General features: G+C 38.8%; 1 protein-coding gene across 2 annotated transcripts in view; it reads right to left on the reverse strand.

Annotated features, from left to right (window-relative positions):
• The window catches only part of dally (division abnormally delayed protein), a 405711-nt gene that overhangs the window by 68247 nt on the left and 324459 nt on the right, over nt 1-13005 (reverse strand). For both annotated transcript variants that reach the window (XM_081770004.1, XM_081770006.1), the window contains exon 4: nt 10850-11136. In XM_081770004.1, the coding sequence (XP_081626130.1) occupies nt 10850-11136 (287 nt within the window). The remainder of the gene's footprint in view (nt 1-10849; nt 11137-13005) is intronic.

The raw sequence follows: 13005 nt of genomic DNA on the forward strand, positions 1-13005 counted from the left end.
AGAGATGGGTAATAATGGTGTAATGAAAATGTGGACGTACGTTTCTTGGCAGTTTTTGCATGGGTTTGTGACCTTGTTTCCAATCTGAATTGAATCCTAGCAGTGGAGTTTCAGCACATTTATGAGGGGCACAAACTGTCGCATTCCCCTGCAGTAATGAAGAAGGTGGAAGGTAGGGGATGAGTCCTGGAGCTCCGGACCTTCCCCGAAATCGCCACTTTTTTCTAATTTTAGGTACAATTTTACATATGTTAATACAATTTGTCCTCGTATTGAACTTGGAGCACCTCCGAAATAAATTCCTGCGTGCGTTTCTTGTAGGAGGAAACTGAAGAATCCTGGAAAAACCCACGAACACGGTGTTTCTCATGTAGGCAATTTTTTTATGGTAGAGAAGTAGGCATATTGGACTACGATGACTCAGTGGTAGAACTAAACTCCGATTCATGGGGTCCTTAGTTTGATTCCACCTCCGTCAAGTGAGCAGTGTCAGTAAACATATTATGTATGTTTGCTCGGGATTCCCTCACTTTCTTCATTACAGCATTTTCGCTCATTATCATCATAACGTCTCCCTGAGCTTCGTAGCATTCAGTGGGACGTTATACTCCAGTAGAAATTGTTGCCGTTATTCTGAAGTAGGCGGATAATTCTTGAATCTGAATTATCAAGAAGTTGGTATAATGTTGGATCAAACGAGACAATCTTGAGTAAACCACGTCGATGAAAAAGGAAAGTCTTGAGAAAGTGGACAGTGATGAAAAGAAAAATGTTCAACTGTCTGATGCAGCAGGAATAAGTAACGCACCTAAAATACAAGTCATCGTGGTATTCGTGGAATTTTCTTGAGTTAAGTGAAGCTTTAAATGTTATGTTTTAAACAATATCTATAACTGTAGGTGTTTATTTAATATAAATTCTGGGTGTACTAATAGTTTAAATTTTTTTGTAGGTTTATATTTTGTTTATATCCTTTTCCGTCTTCTCGTATTTGAGAACCCTCTTTCTGTGCACAGTTTCTCGCTTTTGAGGGATATGTTTCTCAAATCTTTTTGAGAAATGTGTTTCTCAAGATTGGGGTTATACGTCTCATTTCCTCAAATGTTACTTTCTCAATTTTAAGAAAAAAATACATTTTTTCTCAAATTTGAGAAAGCATTTGCACCCTCAGAAATGAGACATAATTCCTCGCATTTGAGTCATTATTTCTCAAAATGATTTGAGAAAATCGAAATCTCACTTTTAAGAATGTATTACTCGGTGCACAGATAAGAAACGGGTGTTCTCAAATACGAGGAATATTTTCTCGAATTTAAGAAACCATTTTTAACAGTGAATGCTTGGTAAATGGTATATATTGTGCAGTTCATCGTTATGAAGTTTCCGCCATTCCTCATTCCCGCCCCTCCTGGGTCCGAATATTCGTCTCAGAATCTTATTCTCAAATGCCTTCAGTCTACGTTCTTCCCTCAAACTAAGCGACTATGTTTCCCAATCACATAGCACAATAGGTTTAATGATTATTTCATATATTTTAACCTTGGAAATTTTTTGATAGAAATCGCGAAGACTAAAGTGTTTGGACTGAATTCAGAATAAGGTCATTGGAGAACATAAGAGTTTGAGGAAACTGCAGTATCCGAGAGAGTTACTATTTGTGGTGTTGGTCCACCACAAAACCACAACATTAACAGATTGAGTGTCGAAAGTAATTGAGAGCATCAAATCCTAACCGCCATTCTTATATTATTACTGGAGGTGATCGTGCATTTTATCTACTTGATGGCTCGATTCATGAGATTGACTTCCAGTTAGCGGCTGGCCTTTTTCCAAAGATCTCCCCACGTTTTTTTCTCTATTATCTGGCTGCATCTACTGCAGTAGAAAATGGCGAATGTGTTTCTGAAGAAGGCCTCATGGATAGAAGATCCGGGTTGCACCTCAGTCGACAGTGTTGCCACGACCATGTCAAACAAGAGAAGATATTCTAATGCTGCAAGTGGGAGTGCCCTCGCTGGCCGGCCTTATTTGAAGTGGTGTCGTCAAAGAATGTTGTAAGGATGGCTATTTAATTACGCGTTGCCTTCTGCAAAAGTCTTCCAGCCACGCTCTTTATCGCTGTCGTGGATTAAATCATGCGGGCTGAAAGAAGGTTCCTCCCAGGAGGCTCCCAATTTTTCTTCTACAACATTTTAATCCAAATGCTGTCATTGATCATTACAATAAGATATAATCTTTGCACCTCGTTTTTTCATTCGTTTCATACTTGAATTGGCTTTGATTTACGGTTGGAATGTTGAACTTGGTCTTTAGTGATATCTATGTCTTTGTTTTCGTAGCAGAATCAAAAATATATGTGATGGATACGTAATGAAATCAATGCATACAGGCAGATGACAAATATCATAAGTATAAATAAAAGAAGTGTATAGTCAATTATTGATGTTAAGAGTCTTCATTCCGGCGAAATTAAAATACCGCTAATTTTACAGTAATTATGTGATATCTTCAAATAGATAAAAGATAATTGAAATATGGAACAAGAGCGCCCTAGATAATATTATTTTGCGTGAGATACCGTTATCACAAGTCACCTAGTGGCTTTATGTTTTCAGCTGTTTAGAAACGCGAAAATAAATGCCGATTTTCAAAATGGCTCGAAATCGAAAGCAGATAAGTGAGTCGTGATACCGGTTTCTCATGTAAAATGATATTGTCTAGGGTACTCTTGTTCCACATTTCAATTATCTTTTATCTATTTGAAGATATCACACGATTAATGTAAAATTAGCGGTATTTTAACTTCGCCGGGATGAAGACTCTTAATGTTAGCCGTTCTGGAAGCGCATATGGTGTTCATCAAACGCAAAATCAATAGTATTTGGCCCTGGTTAGTTGATGTTTGTGGAAATATTCCGTTCTCTTTTTAGTACCGAGACTATAAAAGACGTGGACTTAAAGCTTAAGTTGGGATCTTAGCCACGGTTATGTATTCAGATTTAAACGCTGTCTCATCGGGAATCGAACATAAGACTTTGTGCACTAAACGGGCGCAAACCAATCACTAGATCACCGGGAAGGGCACAACCTTGCCTTCTTCCAGAGTGCAATGTCAAAATCATCAGCCACATTTGTCTTGCCGAAAGTTACTAACTTCCGTGTTGTTCTACCATGCTCTACGCTCTTAATTTTCACGTAAAAATTGCCCTCTTTAGCACAGTCTCTTGATTTTAATACCCCCCTCCCATCTTTACCGTCTGCCACTCCCTAATAAGACGGTTTCCTCTCAAATTATATTTAACCAGTTTTCGTGTGTGTGTGTGTGTGTGTTTAAATATTTCCTTTATTGTTGTTTTCACTTACAATATACAGGGTGTTTCAAAACAACACCGACGACATTTGGGAGGTGATTCCTGACACAAACATAAGACAAAATGTATAGACTAACTTGAGTGCAGAAATCCGCTATTTCGGAGTTATAGACTGCCGAAAACATGAAAACAAAATGAACTTTAAAGGTCCATAGCTCCAAAACTAATGAGACCTACCGTAGTCAGGTCAAGATTATTTAGGAACTAGTAAGTGCTCTATCCAAATACCCAAGTTTCATAATCCTGCAGTACTTTCACTATAATTTTTATAGAGGGAGTTTGCGAATACTTCAAATTATATGCCCGTAGTCAAACTGCCTCTTTAAAAATTGTTGCGTGAGTACCTTAGGTTTCTGAAACATGTATTTTTGGATGGCGCACATATTAGTTCCTAAGTGAAGTCTTGACCCGACTACGGTAGGTCCCATAGTGCTGGAGCTACAGACCATTAAAGTTTTTTTTTATGTTTTCGGCAGCTTATAACTTCGAAATGACGGATTTCTGCACCAGAGTGGTCTATACTTTTTGTCTTACCTTGGTGTCAGGAATCACCTCCAAACGTTGTCCGTGTTGCTTTGAAACACCCTGTATATCCTTACTGTAAAGTTCTAAACTGTGTTATGGTCGATTAATAAGTACCACCACTAAATTTTGATTACAATTTTCAGTTGTAAACCTCACTGCATGCAGCAAGAACTTATCTTCACTTCATCTGACCCTCATCCTATCTTCATAGACCTCAGTATATCTTCTGTGATTGCCAACAATTAACCTTTCCCATAAGCGAGATGTCCACCCTAGAGGAACCTCGTCCTCAAACGAAGGATTCTAGTTTTCCAAAGCTGAACACAGTGAAATGTAAGATAAATGATGTAGTCCAAGAAAAATGCATTTGTGTCCTACCTAGTTATGGATATACTTTCGTTGCCCTTAACAAGAAAGCGAAAGACACAATCACACGAATAGCTGACACTAATGGGAAACTTAAAAATATTGCATGCAGCGAAAAGAAGGAAATTTATTGTCTGCACTTGGATATGGCTGTTACTAGTTTCATTTAAATTTAAAAATAAATAAATAAATAAATAAAATGCATTTATACTTATATTAGTTCGCAGGAATACTTAAAATTCTGCATAATATATAATTAACAATTCTGAGCATGAAAAATGTTTTTGTTTTAAACATAAACTTGTTCAAACGTTCGCTAATAGGGGGCGACATGGTGGCTTAGATTGCGTACCTCTGGTGCGTGGGGTCCCTGATTCGATCCTATTACGATAAACATTTATAAATATGTCTATGTTGATATGGACAACAATCCGTATCGTATGGTATCATTTTTCTTTATGGCCAGACCTGAACATTTAACTTGTTAAGTTTTGTGGCCAGACATGTATAAACATGTTTTTCTAGACGTTCTGAATTAATACGTAAATAAACCATTAATAGTGGATGTATTCTCAATTATAAAGAAGGGATTTTGCAAAAATTGAAAAGTAAATGCAGAAAATAATATAAATTTAAATTTATATTATTTTGTGTTATCATTGAAACATCTAGTGAGTAAACTACGTTTTAATTAGTTCCAGAAATTCTGAAATAACGAACTTAGGACTAATATATAGATGTTATAATCCCCGGCCAAGTAAGTTTCTGGCGGACAACATCGTGTCAGTGGGTTTTCTCGGGATACTCATGTTTCCTCCCACTTTCTCATTCCACTAATTCTTTCATCATCATTCACTTGCCGTAATCATCGTCTCCTTTAGCCTAAAAGGGCATAAACGTGGGACGTTAGCCTGAGAGATTTCATTTCTTTTTCAAACGTTCGCTAACAAGGTACACTCATATCCAAAATTATTGTCGCATGTCTATAAATATGTTGTTGTAGGAATATAGTTTGATAACGATTTCGCCCGGTATTTCTTATAATGTTAATATGTGTATAATCAGGTAAGACATGTATGTGGCAAATTTTATGTCAAAAGAGCACTAAATATGAACAATAAAACGAAACTCTATTGTGCATTTAACAACATTTTGTTTTACTCATTCTAATTTTCGTATTTATAATTCTTTTTTTGTGAAATTTAACACAAATATACGTTTCCCGATTATACACTTAGTATCAGTATTAAAAGTACCCCGCAAAATCATTATCAAATTATATTCTTACAAGAAGACAGCTATAGATATGCGACAATCATTTTGGACATGAGTGTACATATTTTCTCTTTTACCTGATTAGTATGAAAGGTTTAAAAGCAAACATTGATCGCCACAGAAAGAAAAAAAATTCTCAAAGTAGGTCTTATCCTGTCTCAATCTGTGTTATTGCTGTGCACGTACTGAAAATATTTCTTTGCAGCAATTCAAATAAGATCCTTAATTTAACTAATATGCCCTTTATGGCAAAGGAGGCTCCCAAAAATCAATACTCATGAAAATATTTGTAGAAGTCAGAGTGTGGGAGGAAACGGAAAACCCTCAACAAAACAAACGCACACGATGTTCTTGACCACAAAGCCACATGGATTCACATCGAACCAGGCATAAAGTAATAATATAGTATAAGAGGTTTCAGCTGCTCTTCCCGTTGAAATTGTAAAGACTGTGGCGCCGCTTCTCAAGGAAGTTTGGTACTACGAAGAACTAAAAGCAAGAATGAATTAAATCATTCAGAGCGCGTGAGTCTGATAAAATTAGCCAATGATATATTTAGATACTGCCAGTAGCAGACGTTGCAGTTAGTTACAACTCCAGCCGGTAGTGTCGCAGTCACTTTTGTTGCATTGTGGGAACGATTTGAATTTCCATTACGAATATATCAGTGGAACCATGGAGTAAAGGTAAGCGCTTTAGCACTATTCGGCAGTTACAATTCCATGTACCCGCGTGCCGGAAACTGGATCTAGGTTGTATAAAACCAGCGGCGAAATTGTGTGGTGGGTAACGACCTATACCGTAAAGTTGTTGAGTGCTCCCACCCATTGTTCCGGATTCAAGCTACGGTCTTTGTTCTTAGCACACATTAATAACAGCTCCCCTCCTTCATGACCTCGGTGTTTCATCACGATACCAAACGTGAAAAGTCAAACTCAAACCTTTTGTAACACGTAAATATTTTTCATCTGAAAAACGTGTTTCTCCCAACTCCATCTTACTCTATGTGCGATATCTGATGACGTACACATATTGTAAAATATGAATTGAAGTCTCCCTTACTCGATTATGTCCTTTAGGCTAAGGGAGAAGTATGATTAAAGCAAGTAAATCATAATGGAAGAATTGGTGGAATGATAATGTCGGAAGAAACTGGAGTCCCCAAGAAAACCCACGAGCACGATGTCTACCATAAAATTACTTGTCCGGGAATCGAACCAGGGACCCACACACCAGAGGTAAGAGCTCTAACACTGAGCCACCGTGCTCCCACTAAACAGACAATTGTCATATCAAACTTAGTTAAATATCAATCTCAGCACAAATATATGTATTGTGATTCTTATGTCACCCTGACGTTCCCGTTGATCTAGTAGCTAGCACCCCAGACTTTGGTGCATGTAGGCCCGGATTCGATTTCCAGTTGAAGAGAATTAAACACATTACGATGCCAGGGGCGCACCCTCATTGGTATGCGCACGAGACGAGTCGAGACAGAATTTTCCTGACAAAATTCGAGTCGAGACATGACTTTTACAGCACATTTTCGAGACGAGACAGCCTCAAATCTTGTCTCGTGCGTATCCCTACACCCTCGGGGAAGCATCGGACCCGGACGCCTCTCCAAAACTTCCCAACTCAACATAAATTTGTGCGCATCTATCTATATATAAATGAAAGTGACTATGTTTGTGACTTCGTAACTCCTCAAACATCCGACCAGTCTCAATCAAATTTTCAACATAGATGGCATTCGGGCCTGGTATGTATTTTATCATTTTAAGTTTGACGGTGCAACATAGGGAAGGGGGATATATTTTAAAATGATCGAAAATGGCAGATATTACTGTCGAATCCATAATTTTCGGGGTGGCTTAGATAACCAGTGACACTTCCGATGTCGTTTACAGCCAAATTCAGCCCCCATTGCCCTTTATGTCCAAAATAAAATACATTCTCCCCGTGTGAAGAACGGGCACCCTACTAGATTTTTTTTAAAAAAGAAAACTATACTTATTTAACGGGCAAATGATTGATATAGCATGAAAAATTGATTTTACACTTCATCTATACTCTTTCTTTTATGAAAATAATATAGTTATATCATTTTTAGCTGAAAATATAGGTGGAAGTATTTTACAATTGCTTATCGGATACAGAATAGACCTAATACCCGTTCAATACTACTTTTTGTGTGCCTGAGCCGTCCCAACGCCATCTGTTAGCGACCGGCTAAACTATGACCAAACTAACGACAAACACGTGGTTAGTACGCTGCGTCGTCCTATGTCTAACAGTCGTATCAGGATCTTTCTAGACGTCACGGCCGCCACGTCTTTTATTCACGTGGCTCCCCAGTTTGCCCCACGACGCTGGGTGGACGCCGAAAATTGGGAGGTAGTGGCCGGAAACAGGCCCGTAGCCAGCCCAAAAATTTAGGGGGGGGGCCGGTAGAACTTAGGGGGGCCCGACCCAATCATATTATACTTAATCACCATATTATAGTTCATTTGCAAGCCTACCGTGAAACTTTTAGGGGCCAGCCAAAATTTAGGGGGGACCCGGCCCCCTAGCCCCCTCGTGGATACGAGCCTGGCCGGAAATCGAACCCGGGACCACGCGGACGTGAGTTCAACGCTTTAAACACTAGAAATTCTGGGTGCGCGCCCGTACGATGTTTTGCATTTAAATTTAAACTGTGGTCCATGTCTTATACAACCTCGATGCTTAAAACGAATGTAAATTTCCACAAACAAAGAAAATCTTGTCTCAACACGTTTATTTACTCACACGCTTTAAAGACAAGATTGGGAATTAAATCCAACACTGCAACTATTGCTATCTAAAAATTGTTTAAAATTCAGCAGGAATTCTTTGTAACCAGATTCCAGCATGCAAAGCTCTCCTGCTCATTATAAATGAGCAAAAGCCAAGAAAAAAAAGGCGAACCAGAGCTATATTTTCTGCTAATGCTGTCTACATTCATTCGCTGTTTCACCAACACAAATCACTCGACTGGTAAGACAAGAGCCTGTTTATTTCGTGTTGTACCCCCTACAACGCTGCCGCTGACATCTTGTGTAATGGAACCACGATAATTAGCTAACTTAAGAGTAAATATACACCCATGCGCTGACTAAATATTCCCACTGAGTACTTATACAATAGTGATGGTTGTTTACATTCTTCGGATGTTTGATGTTTCCAGTAGCATTGGCGCTGCTGGTGTGAACATAAAAATTATCAACTGGAAGCAGTGAATGCCGATGCATCAATGATCTTGGGAAGTCCCGCATCACAATCGATTCAGGCGTTTTTCCAGAATGCTGCAGAGGAAATTCCTGCATCTACCACAACGAAACACTAACAGCTCTCATATTTCTTCGACTTCAAGCCCTTTACAAGTAGTGTGGTGGGCAAACGCTGGGTTCTAGAACCAGTCGGGAGGGAGTTCGATTCCCAAGATGAGACGTGGTGGGTAACTTTTACAAGTATGGTTCTCTCGGGATAGTTTTTCTTGCACATTAAGCATTTTATCAATTATTAGGGTGTTTCTATACTTAGCAAGAGCCTTGGCATGCTCTCAGCTCTCTTGGAGCCGAGACATCGTGGTGGGAAACGGCCTGTATTGTAAGGTCAACCTTGCATGTCGAAATATGCCTTTGCCTACTGCACAGAATTCAAACTCCACTCACGATTCAGATCCAAAACCCACTCGAGATTCGGATTCAAACTTAACTACTGATTCAGACTCAAACGCCACTCGTGATTCGAATTAAAACCCCAGTCGTGATTTGAATTCGAACTCCATTTGTGATTCCAATTCAAACTTTACTTATGATTCAGATTCAAACGCCACTCGTGATTCGGATTCAAACCCTATTCGTGATTCAGATTCAAACCACCTCGTGATTCGGATTCAAACCCCACTCGTGATTCGGATTCAAACCCCACTCGTGATTCGAATTCGAACTCCATTTGTGATTCCAATTCAAACTTTACTTGTGATTCAGATTTAAACGCCACTCGTGAGTTGGATTCAAACCCCATTCGTGGTTCAGATTCAACCCCCACTCGTGATTCAGTTCAAACCCTACTTGTGATTCGAATTCAAACCTCACTCAAGATTCGTATTCAATCCCACTCGCGATTCAGATTCAAACACTACTCGTAATTCAGATTCAAACCCCACCTGTAATTCGGATTCAAATCTCACTTGTAATTCGGATTCAAAACTCATTCGTGATTCAGTTCAAACTGTACTTGTGATTCGGATTCAAACCTCACTTGTGATTAGGATTCAAACCTCACTTGTGATTAGGATTCAAACCTCACTTGTGATTCGGAGCAGACTGCAACGTTATGAATGAAACATTCAGTGAAAATTATACATATTTACATAGGACAAGTGAAAATGATGGATCCGATTTTAGAAATTTAGTCCGTCAAATGTAATAAACATATGTTATTGTGAGATATGAGCTCCGAAAAGTTAACTTTCAGAGTTTAATTTCCACGTACAGTAGTGTTTACACTTCTACTGCTAAGCATCAACAACGAACAGTTAAGGAAAATAGAGTTCACCAGAGAATCGACCCCTATATCATTGGCCACCTCGTTCCGCCGACTTGACTCCATGTGATTTCGTCACGTGGGCGGTTTGTAAATGATTATGCTTACGTACCACCACTTCCATGAATATTGGATGACCTACGTGCCTGCATCACAGCAGCCATTGATCACATATTGATCACAACATGCTACAAAAGGTTTGACCCAGGAGGAAGTGTGCGTGTTACGCGAGGTGCACACATTAAAACACTTATGATATGTTTCAAGAAAACTTCGATAGTTTACATTTGTTAACACATGTGTTACAATAACGTATGTTTGTTAGATTTCACAGAATAACTTTCTGAAATCGGGTCCACCATTTTGACTTGCCCAGCATGCAGGCCTGTCCAGGGGGGTCTAGGGGGCCGCTCCCCTAAAATTTTGCTGGCCTCCCTAAAATTTTGCTGCCCCCCTAAAATTTTCATAGTAGGTTTGCAAATGAACTATAATATGGTGATAAACTATAATGTGGTTGGATCGCCCCCCCTCTAACTTCATCCGCCCCCTTCTTAAATTTTTGGGCTGGCTACCGGCCTGCCTGCATGTAGCCTATTCCTGAAGCCATCATCAAAATTTTCCAGCATGTAGATCTCAGTGTGACCAACTACCGAAGCGAAATACAAATGTAGTGTTGCCACCTTTGTATAAATTTACTTTTCTTAACAAAAAAAAATGAAGCTGTAATTTGATGTACTTACTCTCCAACCCTTTGTCCGTTCCAGCAGCTGTCATCTTTGGAATCAGCGAAGCTTTCGTCTCGACACAAGACGTCGGCTAAATTCGCGTAGAAGCCAACAGACTTGTCAAGACTGTCCAGGAATAGGTGAATTTGGGTTTCGAGAGCAGAGCTTCGATCCTCGGGGACTCTCTGCGCCGCTGCTGGTTCTGGAGAGACGGTGGCTGTTGCAAGGGTACCAGTCATCGGTTCCGCTGTCGACGAAAAGGAAGTGTCATTACGTTTAGGATTCCCGCATGCCTTCTTCACCTGTAAAGCACAAGAAACAAAAAAATGTTGTTATATACTTTATTTTGTGTTGTTCAATCACAAAACATAATACACAAGGTGTAGAACAATTTATCACAACTGTCAGAAACTCCATCAACAAATTTGAATTTAATGTAAAACCCTGCTACATTTCTCGTCTAAGATTACAGTAACGCTGAAGTCCTGTTAAGACACACTTTATTCTGTTTACAAATGAAAATGGTACAAAATACAAGAGCGATTACAGCGTACTGATAAACAGTACATACGTTTGTTGAGTATCTACCTTACACAATTTATTATTATTATTTTGCTTCAAAAACGGTGTGCGTGGTTTTTCTCAGGGTTCTCCTGTTTTCTCCCACTTTCTTCATTCCATCATTTCATTCATTTCTCATCATCATTGTCTCCTTTAGCCTAGCCGGCATAACCATGCGACGTAGAAGTTAAAGATTTCCGGTTTGTTCATGTGTTTTCAAACCAAAGTTTTCCCCTAAATATCTGCTTTCAAAAAAGGTTCAGTCATTCTTGTTTCCTGCGCATCAGCGGCCAACATCCACATCCATACAATATGTGACAGAATGGATTCGGATTTAGGATTTAGATTTCTAGACATTTAGCAACTAGGACCACGTTAGCTCGTCACGTATGAGAGATGGCGTCCTTCGGCGATCACACTATCCGAGGAAAGGGAAGGAAGAAAGCAGCCTGGGACCTGTTTGTTAGGTAACATCCCGGTATTTGCCTAGTGTAAATGAGGAAAATACAGGAAAACTTTATTCAAGATAGCAGGCCTGAGAAAGCTTTTCAGACTTTTTCGACCGAATGCCACCACCGGGAATCGAACCCGGGACTGCACGCACCAAAGACGATCCACTGTGATGAAATGGAGAAAAACTTCTCAATAATTACAAAGTCTTATATAACGTATACAAAATTTTCAATCGGGTCGAAGATGGGAGTGATACGTAACATCGAAAGGAAATAGGGTTGCCAACTGGTCGGTTTTTCACCAGCCTGACTCGAAATATTGATGTTAATTTGATTAAAGCCGGTGACCAGTACACACTCCTTACCAGCCTCTTTTATGACCATTCTTTTTTCAAATTTGCGTCTAGTTTAAGCAATTTAATCTAGTTCAAAGTGTAGTTTGAAAAGTAACTTTCATTCTGTAAATCCAAAACTCACCTTTCAACATCAATCAGCGATTAATATATTTTATTCATCAGTTTAGATAATTTTAAAGAGATGACAGGGACTGTATCAGGGAAAATTTAAAATTTACTTGTAAGGAATTTTATACATTTATTGAGAGTGTAAAAGGACATTTTAAAGCAATTTCCTGTAGTTCAAGTATAAGTTTAAAGAATAAATTCCATTTTCCAAATCCAAAACTGTCACGTGAAGATTAATACACTTTTGGTCATCTGTACTGGTAAATAGAATAAATACAATGCCGATTTCAGTTCCTCATTTATAGCACAATGTATCTATTAAGCTTATTAATGAATGTACAGTACTAAGGACATGCAGAATACAGGTGCTAATGCACTTTTGTTCACGATAGTACATTTCCTTCCCAGGAATGGGTCCGAACAGAAATACTTCAAGGGAATTTTGAAGGGGTACCGGGATTTTATTTTCCAGAGTTGGTAACTCTAAAAGGAAATATGCTCGGAAAGCACATAAAGTTCTACTCTGAAATCCTGAAGGAAAAAGAAGAAGAAAAAAGATCTTTGAGTACATGAGAAGAAAGACAATTATAAAGTAAGATCTTTGAAATGGTTGGGAAATCTGATTCAGCATCTCGTGTGAATCATTGTATTTGTTTTCAGAAATGAACACTGAACTAAATCTTAAAATTCGTCA

The sequence above is a fragment of the Thermobia domestica genome, chromosome 8 (genome assembly GCF_964235325.1).
Source record: "Thermobia domestica chromosome 8, izTheDome1.hap1.1, whole genome shotgun sequence".
Taxonomy (NCBI): Eukaryota; Metazoa; Arthropoda; class Insecta; order Zygentoma; family Lepismatidae; genus Thermobia; species Thermobia domestica.